Source organism: Fukomys damarensis, unplaced genomic scaffold, assembly GCF_012274545.1.
Source record: "Fukomys damarensis isolate Sample0158 unplaced genomic scaffold, DMR_v1.0_HiC HiC_scaffold_17, whole genome shotgun sequence".
Lineage (NCBI taxonomy): Eukaryota > Metazoa > Chordata > Mammalia > Rodentia > Bathyergidae > Fukomys > Fukomys damarensis.
The window spans coordinates 72,220,260-72,238,446 of NW_022900929.1; the positions used below are offsets into that span (position 1 = coordinate 72,220,260).

The 18,187-nt window shown below is 35.4% G+C and overlaps 1 protein-coding gene across 1 annotated transcript in view; it reads right to left on the minus strand.

The window, feature by feature from the left end:
* Positions 1-18,187, minus strand: part of Txndc16 (thioredoxin domain containing 16) — an 80,230-nt gene that overhangs the window by 27,094 nt on the left and 34,949 nt on the right. The window contains exons 7-12 of the mRNA XM_019208715.2: positions 13,580-13,730; positions 6,973-7,139; positions 6,602-6,662; positions 5,669-5,783; positions 3,982-4,125; positions 3,227-3,286 (exon numbers count right to left, since the gene is read on the minus strand). Coding sequence (XP_019064260.1) covers positions 3,227-3,286; positions 3,982-4,125; positions 5,669-5,783; positions 6,602-6,662; positions 6,973-7,139; positions 13,580-13,730 — 698 coding nt within the window. The remainder of the gene's footprint in view (positions 1-3,226; positions 3,287-3,981; positions 4,126-5,668; positions 5,784-6,601; positions 6,663-6,972; positions 7,140-13,579; positions 13,731-18,187) is intronic.

Genomic DNA, 18,187 nt, shown 5'->3' on the forward strand with positions numbered 1-18,187 from the left:
AAAATTTTTTTTTTTTTTTTTTTTTTTTTTTTTTTTTTTTGGTACCAGGGCTTGAACTCAGGTCCTTGCGCTTGCAAGGCAGGCCACCAAACCGCTGAGCTAAATCCTCAGCCCAGGGTGAATTAAGATTAAAAAAAGAATAATAATTAAAAATTATAGGGCCTGGGATTTAGCTCAGTGGCACTGTGCCTGCCTCACAGGCACAAGGTCATGAGTTTGATTCCCGGTACCAAAAAAAAAGACTTATAAAGCTGCGTATAGGAAAGTTACAATTTTAAAATGTTTATTTTTATTTTCTTTTCTGTATAGTAGTTTCAATATTTACTTCTACTTCAATCTTAATAATTTAGATACCAAAAGAAAGAAATTCTAACAAGAAACAACCCTTAGTTTAGCTCAAATAAGAAATCTCTCTATCAGTTCAGGATACAGTCTAAGTGTAACTTAACCACACAATGCAAATTATAAAAATATTCTTATTATAGCTCATGAGGTAATAACTCTTCACTTCAGATTTAGTGCTAACACTGATAATAAAAACATCCAAGTCATGAGATTCCTGGTGCTAAGCACACTATACAGTGTTGACTCAGTAACAATGTATGGGATGTATAGTGGTATTTCTTTATAAGCAAATTTAAGCTTTTAAAAATATATCAATACCTGAATATCCTATGAGCATTTAAACAAAGAGCAGTCTTTATTTTTGCTAAAAATGAAACCTGCTAAGTCATTTCTCTACAAACTTCTCCTATCCATGCTGGGCGTGGTGGTGCATGCCTGTAATCCCAGCACTTGGGAGGCTGAGGCAGGAGGATCACTGTGAGTTCAAAACCAGCCTGGGCTACACTGTGAATTCCAGGTCAGTCTCAACTACATAGTGAGACCCTGTCTAAAAAAAAAAACCAAAAAAAAAAAAAATCTCTTATCATCCTAATAAGATTACTGACATTTAGAAATGGGAAGAAAGGAGCTAAAGGTGTAGGGAAGGTGGGATGGGTAGGGGAAGAGTAAAAAGGGAAAAGAAAAAAATGTGAGAGAATGAAAAGATGAAAATAAAGTGTTTGTAGATGGGGAGGGGAGGAGGGGGTGAAGGGAGGGCAGGGGTAAGGGGAAAAAATGAGAATCAAGACTTGTCATGTGGAGGTACAAGATCCCAACAATGAATGTAACTGCACTGTATCCCTAAAATGTACCAATAAACTCAATTAAAGCTGAAAAAAAATATCTTATCCATTAATTATGTCATCAATAAATATTTAACGATGACTGTTCTGACCACTGCTTTCTATGCCATCTAAGCACAGAATCTGGTGCTATTACACACCCAGTTATTTCCCTCAGATAATCATCTTCAACACATCTACTCCTGCTAAAAATATTGATATAACTTTGTCTCTACAAAACTGAATGCTCTGTTATTTTGAAATCTAGAAAAAGAACGTTGACATGTTAATAAAAATTATAAGGCTGCTTATACTGAAGTAACTTAAAAATTTTATTTTCTATAAAATGGTTTCAATATTTGCTTATATTTCAATCTGAATAGTCTATTATTCTGAGATGCCTATAGTATAGGTCCATATACGTTAACAATGCATTAATTTTAAACAGAATTCCCAAGCTTAAGAAAAAATAAATTATCTTTGCTATATATCCTATCTAAATACAAAAATTTGACATTTGCTGCCACCTTGTGACTGAGCAAAAATATTCTTCACTGTCTTAAACTAAGATGAAAAATAGCTTTTCCCTAAGCACTTAGCATGAAAGAGTATAGGATTAATGTTCAAAGTACTACAATATTTTCCTAATTCAAACAGTTTTAGTACAGGTTGAACATCCTTAATCTGAAAACACAAAATCTGAAGTGCGTCAAAATCTGAAACTTGGCTGGGGATTTAGCTCAGTGGTTCCGCCTCCGCCACCTGCCCTGCAAGTGTGAGGACCCAATCCCGGGTGCCAAAACAAAACAAAACAAAAAAACCCCCCAAAATCTGAAACTTTTTGAGTGTCAATATTAAATACCACAAATGAAATATTCTATGCTTAATCTCATGAGAGAGAGAACAGTCAAAACCTAGGTGCATTAAAAATACTACATAAAATTACCTTCATAAATATCTTATATGGAATGTATGAATGTGAAATATATATGAATTTTGTATTTTTATTAGACTTAGGTCCTATCCCAAGATACCTTATTATATGTATGCAAATATCCTAAATGCTGAGAAAATACAAAGTATCTCCAAGTATTTCAGATAAGGGATGCTTACCCCGAATGGGTTTCAGTGTAGACACAAAATACTATAGTTATTTATATCATATATTTTTACATTAAGCACCATCCCTGAATTCCAAAAAAGAGTTTATTTATCTGACATCTAATTACTAATAAGACTGTTATTCACAAAGAACATATTAAATAAAAAGGAAAGCAAATCCTGGGTTATTTTTATTATATAAACACAACTAAAAAACTATATAGTGAATAACATTCCCAGAATAACCAAGAATAATAAATCTATTTAACTGTGACAGATCTAGCTACAAGATAAACAGGGTAGGAGAAAATCATATTACAGACACAAAACATGATACACCGTTTTATTCAAAGGACTATAAAACTACACACACCTAACCTATCACTCTCTCTCTTAGTAGCCCTCCCTATTTCTCCCTATGTCTTTACTGGAACAATATCTTAGACATTATGATTTAAAATCCAATCCTTAGTACCAATAAACTCAATAAGATAAAAATTAAAAATAAAATCCAATCCTTGAATTCTTACTTCCCTACCACCATATTAGGCTTCATAGAATAAATAAAAAAATTTTGCCTATTAATAGCCTAGTCTATGAGGAACTTAACTATATATAGCTTCAAGAACATTGGAATCTTTCATCCTCCATTAGTCTATGAGAATACGTCACATCTATCAAATTTTTACCTCCTTTAAGTGTATTTAATAGGAACTGGCATGGAGTAAGTTTAATATGTGGGCTTTCTTATTTCCACCAAGCACAACTCCATAAGATAATAAAAATGAATGCTTCTGGGTATTTCTGATATTCTGAATTTATTTACTGATTTAACCTTGGCAACACAACCTAATAACCTGAAATTTTATGTGGTTCTCTACATCTTTAGTATGACAAAGTTTAACAAAAAGCTGCAACCCAGAATCAGGAAAATGAGCATGCACAGCACAGTCTAATACCTTTCAATTTAACTGCCACATCAATATAGGATCGCAGGAAGGCCATGGATACCGCTTGCCCTGTATTAAAATTTTTAAAACTTCAATAGATGTTTCAAGATATATATTTCCAAAGTTTCCATACTTATTAGACACAACAAACATAGATTTATGGGTTTTCCCAAAATTGCTATTGCCAAATAGCAGCGACTACTCAATACTGTTCATGTCCTTGAAAGGGTTTCGAAGGTAACCATTTTTCTGCATTAGTACTCCAAGTGACACAGTTGAATGGCTACCATAGGAAAATAAAAGCAACATATTTCCTCTAAACCTGTAATAATTGCTAATATATTAAAAAAAAACATTACTTTGATTTTTTTTTTTTTTTTTTTTTTTTTTTTTTTTTTTTTTTTTTTTTTTTTTTTTTTTTTTTTTGTACCAGGGATTGAACTCAGGACCTTGCACTTGTGAGTCAGCCGGCAGCATCACTGAGCTAAATCCCTGGCCCAAAAACCATTACTTTGAATCACAATACTTTTCAAATTATTTAGCTAAATACTAGTTAAATCATTAATCTTCAATTTGTAAATTACACAAACAGAATCCAATCAGTTTTACCCCTTAAGATCAAATGGATTGAACCATACTGAAGTGTGTAGTGGAACATGTAAAAGCTGTCAGTTTACAACGTGCAATACAAAGAACGAAAACTGTAAAATCTACTTCAAATCTCCTACTATATGACACAGTCTCCTCTAACGGCTCAAACTCACAACCAGCATAGAAGAGCACAATGCTGTCAGAGGCCATCACTGTCGCATTAAATGTCTCTTCTGTAAGTTCCACGGTCAATTCCAAAGGTAACTGTCTCTTCCTGTCTCTGTAAACACTTTCAGCTACTTCATCATCTTGAATGTCTAAAATGTTTCAAAAGAAATGATTATGAACATAGATTTTTACTTAAAAGTATTTAAACTCTTCTCAGAAGCAAACATTTGAAAATTTTGTATTTTATAAAAATTCCCAAACTCATACTGCCTAACTAGTTAAAATGTATGATTATTTAGAAAATTTCCTAAGTTGCACAGCTTCCTCCCTTAAAGGACCTGGAGATGCTTTCTGACTAGAAATGTCATGCTTAGCTAATTTCAGAAGTAATCACTTAACTATGATCTACAAATAATATGAATACTGCTAATTTTGTTTCTAACCACAGTAGTAATTATTAATCCCCAAAGATCCTACCATCCATATTTGAATAGTGTTTATTTAGCTTCTGCTATGTGCCAAGCACAGGTAAACACAAGTGGTAAAATCACAGCTGTGGTCATTGACCATAAGGAAGAATCAGACAATGAACAGTGAATCAACAAAAACACATACAACTATAAATTCTTATCATTTATGGAGGAAGATAAAAGATAAGTGAGAGACTGCAACAGGGAAATTTAAATTAGGAAAATCCAAAATTTGCCATGTGAAAATTAAGAATGTGTTACTTAGATAAAGAGAATGACATATGCAAAAGCTATGAGGCATAAAAGAGTTCAGCATATAATAGGTGCTGAGAAAAGGAAAAATGATTAAAACAAGATGGAGCTGAAGGACTAAATGGCAGGAGGAAACTGCATGACAGGCTGTGGACTAGAACAAATGGGCCAAGAATTGTGGATTTTATCCTAAGAGGATGAAGTTATGGACAGATTCTGAATATAGGAAAACCTTGTGCTAATTTACATACACTAATCAATACACTAATAGAATGCTAGATCATGGACCCATCCATGTATATGGTTAAAAAAAAAAACCCACACTTTCAATTTGTAAATATGCTACTAAAAACTGATAAAAATTGTAATGTAACATACACAGGACATCTAACTTGGTAAGAGAGACAAAGCTTCTTAGAAGAGCTGCTGCTAACTGACTACCGAAGGAAAAAAGGAGGCAGAGAGAAGGGCAGCAACAGAGGCACACAGATCGAAATAAAATAACTTCAGAAATGTAAGCAGTAAGACTAAGAAAAAACCAGAAATAACGCTTAAAAATATTAAAATGTGACTGAAATTTATTCACTATTCTACTAGGAATCAGACTCATTTACAACTACAAATACAACAATATTAATTACAACTTCATTTCCGAATAGGAAGAATAAAAATGAAACATGTTGTGGTCTCTGAGTGGAGATTTTAAACATGGATTAGGCCACATGGGCTGAAGAACTGATCTGGAGGAGAAAGACACAGATGTGGGAAGCCAGAAGCCTGACCCAACACCACAGGTATACACTAAACAAAGCAGAGTATCCCCACACCTCTCACCTAATCAACCTGAGACCATGCGCTTCAAAATAAACTTCTCCAGGTCTCTTCACAGAGTCGTGAGCATAAATACTTTGTGCGAGAAAGGTAATCCCCTGGAAATTAGAAGGGGGATGGCAAGCATTGTAACTATTACCCAGATCTGGATCTCCCATGTCACTGTCTCCATTTTCCTCCATATGCACATTATCTTCCACATAAGAAATTATGGAATCAATATCAGTTAACACCAGAAATTCCAGTGGCAATTCCTAGAAACAATGCAAGTAGTTAATAAACATTGATTGAATATTATTCAACATTTATTAGCATTTACAATGTTGGGCCCAGAGCTAGGTAAGCACTTTACATTATTTCAGTTAGTATTTTGACCCAACAACCCTTTAAAGTAGGTATTGTTATCCCTTATATTGTTATCTTATAATACAAAATATGGAGATGGACAGAAGTAATTTGCCCAGTTATAAAGCAGAATTTGAGCTAAGCAGTATGACTCTAAAGCATAAACACTTAACCCTATTTTGCTAATCCCTGCCATAGAGAAAAAAATCTGAAGAACTAATATGATACTTTTATTATAACTTTTATTATACACTATAAGGCTTGTAGTAATGTCTGTAATATTATCTGTGCAACAAGTACTACTTGAGACACTCAAGCTCACTGCCTGGAGGGGTACAGGAAAGGGAGAGGGAAAGGAGGATTATAGTCTCAGGGTCAACATTACTGCCCTGATAGGAAGTTAAAAAGAAATGCAATGAATTTAATAATGCCACTCACAGAAAAGCTTTTTCTATTCTTAGCACTGAGCTACATGGCCAGCCCTTGTTTGTTTGTTTGCTTTTTATAATTTTGAGAGAGGGCCTTGCCAAGCAGCTACGGTTGCCCAGGCTAGGTTAAAACATTTATCTTCCTGATTCAGCCTCCTAGAGTGCTGGGATTACAGGTGTGCACCACCACCTGGAATTACAGGTTTTCTTTTTCCATCAAAAACACATACTACTTTAGGACCACATGTACTTTCTTTGAGTTAAGCTGACATTATAGACCGGTACATAAAGTGACTAACCTTTTCTGCTCTTCTGAAGACCACATTGGTATGCTTAGGAATGTTCACTTCCAAAGAGTCCCTTTTTCAAAATAGAAATAAACGTTTTATGTTGCTAACTTGAAGAGTAACAGTCATCCAGGAGGTCAATCTAAAATGTAACTGTAAATTCTTACACTAAAAGACGTTTATGAAAAGTGGTTACAGTTTAGTGAGTACCCTACTGTCTAGTCTCCACGTTAATTTGATCAAACTCATCAGACTTTGCCTCAACAATTAGTTCTAACAGTATTGAGATCTACTCAAGATGTGAGGGTTTGATGTGATTAGATTAAAAGTAAGAAAAATACTAGTGCTTTGCTAATATAGCAGCTACCCAATGCGGAAGATACCTTAACAAGAGCAGAACTCCGGCTTTTCCTAGCAGACGCCAAGCAATCCATTCCGCAGTTCTTCGGTCGGCTTCATATGTAGCTTTTCGGCTAACAACAAAAACCAGCGGTAATCCTAGTTGGAGATGAACAGTTGAAACTTGCTGAGGATCTTCAGCAACTTCAGTCTTTATTTAAAATAGAAGAACAATATATTTTCACTGTATGATACCAGTGTTCCAACATTTGGATTTAAATCCCCTTAATTCATATTAATAAAGTCATCCAAAACAACTCTGAAGTAAATCCAACATTAATAAAAACAATCTCAGAATTTTCTAAATTTAATGCTTCCATGTACCTATGTAATGTAAACATTATAAAATGAAGAAACGGAGCTGGGGGATTTAGCTCAGTGGACCCTTGCCTGCCTCACAAGCGCAAGGTCCTGAGTTCGATTCCTGGTACCACAAAAAAAATTTAAAACCAAGAAATTTCATAAGGAATGAGGCATAAAATTACAACCACAAAAACAGGTATAAGGAAACAAAAATGAGTAAATTAAAAAATGTGATATCAATAAAGGTATTTCAAAGGAAATAAACCAGATAAGACATAAATGTTCTCATAACAAATTTAAGGCTGTAAATGACACATTTTAAAATAAGGGACATCTAAATTAAAATAGCAGATTGGATACACATATCTAATTTCACTCTCTAGAAATCCCAGGGAAACCACAGGCATTAAAAAGATATTTGAACAAAGAAAAAACAAGAGGCAGCAATATTTGGAGGCTGGAATACAGAACAGTGTCACAGTCTTGCTATGAACAAAAACCCTGAGCCGTGAGAGGAAAAGCAAAGAAATAACTCAATTTTAACTACACAATCCTAAAACAGCTGAGGAACTGTGAGTGTCTTACATATATAGAAAATGCAAGGAAGCTTCTAAACTGAGAAGGAACAGCTCAAAGCTGCTTTATTTTTTTTAAGTGCACACGTGTAATAAAGAATGATGATGATGATCATGTGGGGAAACTGGGACCTGCATATAACATCTTGGTCATTTTTCAATCTCTTCACCCTCTCCCCCAGGACCCTTTCCCTATCTTTGAAAGTCTACCTTCTAGTTTCCTATCATCTCTCCTTTACTTTATTCATTTATTTGTATTTTAGGTTTCTCATATAAGAGAAAATATGCAATATTTAAATTCCTGGGTCTGGATTATTTAGCTTAGCATACATGATCTAAAGTTCCATCCACTTTGCTACAATTATTTCATTCTTTGTAGCTGGATACTATTCCACTGTGTATATATACACCACAATTTCTTTATCCAATCGTCTTCTGACAGGCATCTAGGTTGTTTCCAGTGTTTAGCTATTGTGAATTGTGCTGCATTAGACATGGGTATGTATGTTATCACTAAAATGTGGTGCCTTTAATTTTACCAGGAATATATCTAGGAGACATAGGGCTGGGTCAAATGGTACTTCTATTTTTAGTTTTGGGGGGATTCTCCATACCAATTTCCAGTATGCATTCTCACCAACAATGTAGGAAGGTTCCTTCTGCCACATCCTCAGCAGGATACATTGTTTTTTGTGTTTGAGATAAGATGGAATTTTGATTTGTACTTCCTTGATGGCTCAGATACTAAACATTTTTCATATTCTTATTGGCCATTTGTACTACATTACTGAGAAGTGTCTATTTAGCTCATTTGCCTATTTTTTAAATTGGTCAATTTTGAGCAAAAAAAGCAAAGCTGAAAGCATCACAATACCAGACTTCAAGTTATACTCCAAACCTATAATGACAAAAACAACATGGTACTGGCACAAAAACAGACATGTAGACCAATGGGAATGGAACAGAACAGAAGACACAGAAAAACTCCATACACTTCCGGCCCTCTGATTTTTGACAAAGGAACCAAAAACATACATTGTCGGTCAAAGGTCTCAAGAAGTAGCTAGATCCCCAGATTCCCTTTCCCAGCGCCATAAATTTAGGCAACTATTCTCCTTCCATGGCAGCAGCAATCTGGAGCACCTCCGAAACAGCTGAGAGTTGGTCTGATTAAGTAATTGAATGATAACATGCCCTAAAGTCCCTCTATACTTTGTTCTAAGAACACTAGTAGCCAGACCTCTTTTCTTGAGAAGATTGGAAGATGGCTTTTGCAAAATCGTGGATAACCCACAAGAACCTAAAGATAATAACCAAAAGGTAATTCCCCAAAAGGTAGCCCAGGCCAAATCACTCTACAGAGCCAAAGTGAGTAAGTCCCACCAACCTTCTCAGAATTTCCAATTCCCATTAGAATTTTAAAATTCTAATCCACAAACAGATATCCAAGGACTAATAAACATTGGACAGAAAGCACAATCATGAAAGACAGTGACCAGAATCCACAGAAAAGTAAATAAATGGAGGAAACACAGACTGTGCAGGAAGAACAAAGGGTCAAGAAGCATCACGGAGACACTCAAGGAGATGGAAAGACATTATACCCATAAAGACTTGAAAAGTAAAGCTCAGTAAATCCCTTAGAAAGCAGAACAAAGAGAGATGGAAAGTAATAGAGAAAAGGTAATAAATAATACTGAAGGACTAGCAGAAGCCCAACATCTAAACAAGAGGAGTCACAGAGAAAGGGGAGAAAGAAAACAGAAGGGAAGAAATCATGATGGAAATAAGTGCAAAACTTTCCCATAACTGTACATAAGCTGCACAACCGAAAAAGTGTGGTCACTAACAAACAGAATGGACAAAACTAGATACACCGGAAGATGCATTCTCACAAACTTTCCAGTTATTTAAGATTAAAAAATTATTTTCCAGGGGCCAGGATTTAGCTCAGTGGTTCCATCACCTGCCGCACAAGCCCAAGGTCCCAAGTTCGATTCCCAGTACCAAAAAAAAAACAAACTGTTTTCCAGACAGAATCCTATGCTTACATATGGTGGCCCCCATGACTGCCAGGCCCCTTCGTGATCAAGTCTTGCACAATTCCCTCAACTTTAGCTGGGACTCATGATAACACACAAAACAGTTCACAAAAAGTCTAAATATTACTTTCTATTTTCGTTGGCTTACTAACAAGCTTTTGAGGTTTTCTGTTTGTTTGGTTTTTTTGGTACCAGAGATTGAACTCAGGACTTTGTGCTTGTGAGGCAGGTGGCGGCAGCACCACTGAGCTAAATCCCGGGCCTGTTAATAAGCTTTTGATGTAAATACATCAAATTATCTGAACTCATGAGTACAAGCTGGGTTTCTGTTGTTTGTGTGTTTTCTTTTTGCTTTGTTTTGTTTGAGATGGCATTTCACTGTATATTCCAGGCTGGCCTTGAACTCACAATGTAACCCAGGCTGGCCTCCTGCTTCAGCCTCCAGAGTGTGGAATTGTAGCTGTGTGTTACTGTGTCCGACTAGACCTCTTTGCATAAGATCTCACTGACCACATAAAAACCTAACTATGATTGAATGGCTTGTATATGGATTGGTGCAGAAAATAACACAGGAGGAATGGTTAACAGAGGTCAACAGAGAAATAACAAGAGGAATGAACATCAGTGGAGGAACGACAAAAGCTAAAAAACAGTAATTCAATCCAACAGTTAACAAGTCTTGTAGGTTCGTTATGTACAATCCTATAACATCAAATGTTGGTCTATTGGAGTATTTTCCATAAAAGTCTTTGACCTTGTACCACTGGTGCTCAAGCTGGCGGGAACATGTAGTTGATATTGCCATTTAGATCTTTCTTCTCCTCATGCTATTCCTACCTATTTCTGGAAACTCTGCCTGAATCCTACATCCTCCTAGTTCCCTAGTTGTGTGTGTTGGGGGTGTTTAAAAACAAAGATACTTAAGCATCATTTTGTGAGAGCGTTGAAACAAACCCACTTCACGCTTTGACCATTTAATACTCCTGTTGCACGAGCAGGATCACCTGCATTACACAGTCCCAGGGAGCACCACTCACATTATAGCCTACACAGTGTATGTTTTAGGAGCTGTTATTCACAGAGAATAGTATATAAGTAGGGCCCTTAAATATTTTTTGTCATGTCACGCTTTCAAGTAAAGCCACACTTCACTGAATCCCAAGTTATTATGAAATCTCCAAAGTTTTAGTTTTTTAATTTCAAAACTGTTATTATATAATTCAAATAACTGTCATGTAGCAAAAAATAATCAGAGGAAACTCCATCCCTTAGGAAAAAAAAAGTTTTAAAACAAAGCAAAATGAAGTACATGAGCAGAAACATTAGGTGAGGGGCAATTTCAAGCCAGAATGCTGAAGCAAGGGAGAAAAACAAAAAACAAAAAAAGAGACTTTCATCAAGTTTGCAACAAGTTTTTATCCTGCTCCCTACTGGTGTGTAGACAAAATCCTGAGAATTTTTAATAATACCAAAGTATCTGAAGAGAAGGAAATGAAAGTAGAAATGGTGAGGAACTGTACAGTGAACTGTCTCTTCCCCAGCCCTTTCTCTCAAATGGTTCATAGAATAAAGTGAGAATAAATAAAACAAATATCTCTCCATGGAAAAAAGACGCATACTGCTTCTTTGTGAAAGGAAAGAGATCTATAAGTATAAGCCATGTTCTTTAAAAAGAAAAGAAATCTTGGGCTAGGGATTTAGCTCAGTGGTGCTGCTGCCTGTCTCACAAGTGCAAGGTCCTAGGTTCGATGGCTGATATCAAAAAAAGAAAGAAAGAAGAAAAGAAATCTTCAAAACCAAAATCCAACCAAAGGAAAACTGACAACAGGGAAGGGTGAAGAGGGTGAAGGGAGGGCAGGGGTAGGGGGAAGAACAAGAACCAAGACATAGCATGTAAAGGTACAAGATCCCAATGATAAATGAAACTGTATTGTTTGCTTTAAATACAAATAAACTAGAAAGAAGAAAAGAAATCTTCAAAACCAAAATCCAACCAAAGGAAAACTGACAACAGGGAAGGGTGAAGAGGGTGAAGGGAGGGCAGGGGTAGGGGGAAGAACAAGAACCAAGACATAGCATGTAAAGGTACAAGATCCCAATGATAAATGTAACTGTATTGTTTGCTTTAAATGTACCAATAAACTTAAAGGTGGGGGAAAGCAAAGAAAAACTTACTCAAAATAAAGAACCAAGGAATAAAGCCAGCAACATTGTTGCTTGCAAGTTCTGAATTTATTTAAATGTAGAATCAAGCCTTTTTAAAAAGTTGGAATTATGGTTATAGAAAAAATATAAACATTATAGACCTGAAGTGTAAAAATAACACAATACTAACAAAAATCAGAAAGGTACCAAGAGAGATGAAAATAAATGTATAAAGCTAATTTTTTCATCTTTCAAAGCTAAGCCTGGGCCAGGGGATTTAGCTCAGTGGTTCCACAGCCTGCCTTGCAAGCACAAGGTCCCAAGTTCGATCCCCAGTATCAAAAAAACAAAAGCTAACCCGAAGATGAAAACATAAAGTTCTTTAAATGATTTTTAATTTTAGTGATTTTCATAATACAATAATTTTCAGCACTTCAGACAATAATTCCTGAAGAACCTTTAGTGATGGCAAGACATTCCTCAGTCAAACGTCCATAATCCCTCTAGTTTCCAGCTGTTTTCTTCTATTAAATTTGGTAGTACTAAGACAGGTCCATGCAACGATTTACCCCACTATCTGTATGTATCTACACAGGTGCAGAGACGGCTAGTATAATGGTCATCTAAGCACTAATTACTGAGTCATGGGTCTGGTCTATGTCTTAAATTTTTTTCTTTATACTTTGCTGCACTGTTTAAAATATGCATGCAGAATTTTATTTTTTTAAAAAAGTACTAAGTGGACCAGGGATTTAGCTCAGTAGTTCTTGCACCTGCCATGTAAGTGTAAAGTCCCAAGTTCGATCCCCAGTACCCCCCCCCGAAGAAAAGTACTGAGTGAGACAATCTACTTTAAAGGTCTTACCCATGCTCGGGACAAGCCCTTAACCTTTCAGAGAAAAATACTTGATCACCATCATCTAGTGAGTCTCTGAAGTTCTTTAAGGCTGATGCTAAGGAAACGGCACCAGAAATCCTATGGTTGTAACACATAGCAAGTTTTAAAACAATGATCAAAGCATTTACAAAAGAGATCTTTTCTCAACTACAATATGATCTTTGTGATATGTGAGCACTCATAAAGTCTCAGAGTTCATTTTAACTACCACAGAATATTTCACTTGTACAATGCTATGAAATAATAAATCAAGGCATTAAAATGTCATTTTAAGAAGCATCTACCATCTTTTCTGTCTTTAATAAGGAACTGCGCCTGTATCTCACAAAATCAAAGAAATATGTTCAAGGAAAAGGGAAAACATATAACTCGCTTAAGTAAAACAAATCTATGCATAAAAATGTAATGCATTTTATGTCCAAGTTATCTATTCTAAGCCAGGCATGGCGGCACATACCTATGATCCCAACACTTGTGAGGCTGAGGCAGGAGGATCACTGTGAGTTCAAGACCAGCCTGGGCTACATAGTGAGTTCGGGTCAGTCTCAACTACATAGTGAGACCCTATCTCAAAAAACAAAAGAACAAACAAACCAAGTTATCTATTCTATTAAAATAAGACACATACCAACAGGGGGGCTTTCATTGTCTTAACAAACGCATGAATGCTCAGTGTAGTCAGCGGCTGTCGCATCAGTGTTCTTCTACATTGCTGGGTCAAGTCTGAGACGAGATGACAATGAAAAAAGTAGAGATGTGCATGTTCTATATCCTTTGAGCTGCAAATTTAAAGCCAGGGACATCCACTTAATGAAGTTCAGTGAGTGATCCTTCTACCATCCCAAAAAATGTAACAATTAAATCTCCTGCTTTTGAACTACTGTTTTACTAAGATTATAACATTAAAACAAAATAAACCTGGGCCGAGAAACAAGCTATAGAATATAAAAAAAATTAACCTTAATATCTGAACAAATCACATAAGTCATGTAGGTAATTTTCTACTGTACCTTTTTAGATGGTAGCTTCTCAGTTAAGTTATATGGAGGCTTACTTGAAGGGATATAATCTTGTGGACAATGAGATATTTTTAAATTGTTGCTTTTCTAGAACTATCCTATATCAATTTTTTAGTTTTAATTGAAGCCCAAAGCTGTTTTGAACAAACTTTAACCAAACAGGCCTCAAAATAAAAACCATGTGATACTATGTGGGAATCTGAGTTTATATCTAAAATACTACAAAGCTCAGTGAATATGGCTTATAATTCAAGTTTTGGCATCTCCTCCAATATGAGAACACAAAGACAAAACTTATAGTGGGAATAAGGTTTGCCAAAATTAAAATAGCATTTTAAAAATTTCCATATGGCATTAGTAGAGTTTGGCAAAACACTACAAAATTTTATATTTAAAATATTATTCTAATTCTTGAGACATGCTTAAGCCAAATATTCAAGGTTCACTGATTTCAAATTTAATTACAAATGATTAGAGAAATAATCACTTAAAATATACTTAATGCCAGCTATATTTTAGACCCTGTGCTAAACACAAGAGATAAAGTTAAATAAGACAATTCAAATCCATAAAGGCCTTACACTAAAGAAGATATAAGTTGGTAAAACAGATTGTAGTTTATTAGTGCTGTAATGTACAAAATATTATGAGGAATAAAGAAATATCCCATTCTGTCTCCAGTTGGGAAGGAAAAGGAAGAAAAGAAAAAGGAAAGTCAAAACCCTTAAATATCAGAAAAGAAGATAATGGATTCTCCAAGAAGACAGGAAAAATGGACATTTCTAATAAAAGCAATAAAGTAGCTAAGGCTTTGGACAGTCTGTAACTTTTGGAGGGGAACCCCAAATAGTTGGATAATGCTCAAAGGAAAATTCTGAGTACAGAAGATCCCACTTAAGAATGGACTTCATATTAAAGTCTCTGAAATTACAAAATAATGTTGGAAAGTTCTTTAATCAGGGATCATTTACTTGCAGGTTACAGAAAACAAAGGGAGGAGAACTTAGGGGAAGTTTAGAAGAGTATCTCACAGAATGGAAGGAAATTCAAATAATGATCAGAAAATTCAAACAGTGATAGAAATCTATAAATTCTATATAGAGACCCAAATGGCAAGAGTTCAGGGATGTTCACTTTGCCATTAATTCAGTGAAGACACTTCGCTACACCAAATCAAACACTCCTCAGAGAGAGGATCCTATTTGCTCAGCAGTGGATTTGCTAACCTTAGGTCAGGGGGTCCCCTCTGATTTGACTTGGTGACGTGTGAGTAATGAAGGGTAATGCCATTCTTGACCTACACAGATTCTTTAAGAAGGAATATGGAAATGGGAGGGGCAGGAAGGGGACAAAAAAAATTAAGATGTGTTATCTACATGCACTAAATCCTGTACCAATAAAAATGTTTTAAATTTTAAAATTTAAAAATGAATATGGAGAGGTATTCTGAGAATATGCAGAAGGTACCGGTGTCTCTACAGCATGCTACATCCTTTACTATCCACTTTATACATCCTTAACTGATACATAATTTCAAACTCAGTCTTAACATGATATAGTAATCAATACACTAATCGTATTCAATGGTATAGCCCCAGAAACCAGAATAATGCCTAGCACATATTAAGCATTCAATAAATATCAGTTGACTGAAGAATGAACATAAGAAAAAAAGCAAGCAAGCATGCATTCGCCTCACTTCACCTCCATTAGGAAAAAAAACACTCCATCTAGCTAACCACTCTATCCAGAGGGGATGTGCTAAGACCACTGTACTTAGAACACACAGTCCTTACCCAGGCACATCAGGTCCCAGTATGACTCCTCATTATCTTGTTATGCATGAAAAAGTGATAATTCAGACATTCCCCCAATACAGTATGTTCAAAAGTAAGCCAAACAGCATAACTGTGTTTTCAATTCCCATTTTAAAAATGGGAAAAAGTAAAAAAACAAAAACAAAAACAAAATACCCCTTCCAAAACAGTATAATGCTTTACTCTCAAATAAGAGGGGGGCACAGAAAGATACTGACAGACAGACAGACAGAGAGACAGGACTTCCTTCCTCCATGCCAAGATGGGAACCTGGCACACCACAATGAGAGTAGCAAAGGGCCTGGCTCTAACTACTGCTTTTTTGTGTCTTTCAAATCAGTGACTACTTACAGCAAAGATTTATGGTACTGAATAATTCTCACATTGTTAGAAATACATTTTTCATACAGACACTTAGCATGCATTAAATTTTTAAGTCATTAATGAGGGAACCAGCAGAATGCCAATAAGGAGAGAACACTGGAAAGAGCAATGCAGGTTGATGGCATACAGGGACATAAAATTACAACTTCTCCTTAAGAACTTTCTTCTCCGCTTAACCTGACCCTCCAATCACTTCACTTCACCAGTTTTCTGTGTATCATCAGCTTCCAAATATTCAGAGCTATAAAACATTTGGGCCATAAACAATTATGTATAGATTATTAAATAGCTACTATGTCCTGAGAGGTCAGTAAGGTTCATTAAAAGCTGACACATGGCATTAAAAGGTTAATTACCAGTTAGCCTTGCTTTGAATTAACTTTCCTGAAGGGCAGTTTGAAGTCAAATTTAGTCTTAAAATGCACTTCTTATTGCTTGTGTCCTTAAATACTAAAGGAAAGAAAAAATTTAACTAGACAATGCCCAGTCAAAAACACTGGAAAGGGCCAGGGATTTAGATTAGTGGTTCTGCCACCTGCCTTGCAAGTGCAAGGTCCCAAGTTCAACCCCTGGTACCAAAAACAAAAAACAAAACAAAAAAAAAAAACTGGAAAGCAGGCATTTATCTAGAATTGTAAGCTAGAAGCTAGACAAGAAAAAAATAAACATTAAAACATTCAAAACTGTACTTAAATACAATTAGGATTAACGTGACAAAGTAACAAAAAAACCCTCACAAACAGGACACAAAAATCAACAGACAAATACAAGTGTTCTTGTACAATCCACTGAGAAAACTGGAAAAAATTTATTCACAATAGCTTCAAAGACAAATAAAAACCTAGGAATCAACCTAACCAAAAAAGTGAATGACCTCTGTAGTAAAAATTATAGAACTCTGAAGAAAACTGAAACGAACATTAGAATATGGAAAGACATCCCTCTTCTTGAACTGGCAGAATTAGTATCATTAAAATCCATATACCTATACCAAGAAGTATGTGAAAAACTGTTCAGCATCTTTGGCCATTAGAAAAATGAAAATCAGAACTACACTGAGACTCCATTTTACTCCAGTTAAGATGGCTATCACCAAGAATTCAAAAAGCAACTAATGCTGCCAAGGATGTGAGGAAGGAGGAGTCCCTTTACATTGTTGGTTAGATGTAAACTAGTGTATCCGCTTTCTGGAGATTCCTCAAAACACTAAAAACAGAGAGATTCCATTTGACTCAGCTATACTTTTCCAGGTATTTTCCCAAAAGAAAAGCTAACATATTACAGTGATACATGCATACCCATGTTGATACATGCATACCCATGCATACAGTGATACATGCATACCCATACAATTCCCCCAAACTAATGTAATTATTATGTATCACAAACATATACTAGTAAAAGCTACATAAATGGTAAAACAAATAAACAAATAAATAAATAAAACCTGAAATGGCCACATTACCAAAACAGATCTGTGGATTCAATGCAATCCCCATGAAAATTCCAATGACTTTATTCAGAGAACTAGAAAAAACAATCCTAAAGTTCTTACAGAATCAAAAAGAAGACCCAGAATAGCTAAAGCAATCCTGAGTAAAAAGAGCAAAGCTAGGGACACCACAATGCCAGATTTCAAGTTACACTACAAAGGCTGAGTGATAAAAATATGGCAGGGACATAAAAAAAGATATGTAGATGAATGGAACAGAATAGAAAACAAAAACCAAACCCATGCACCTTCAGCCATCTGATTTTTGACAAGAGCCAAAAACATACGCAGGAAAAAAAGACAAATAGTCTTTTTTAAAACAAATAGTCCTGATAACCTGGATATCTGCTTACAGAAGATTGAAATTAGATCCCTTTCTCTCATGCTGTACTAAAATCAAATCAAAATGGATCAAAGTCCTAAATATAAAAACAGAAACTTTGAAACCACTGAAAGAAAATACAGGGGAAATATTTTAAGCTATACAGACAGGAAGGACTTCTTTAATAGAACTCTACTAGCTC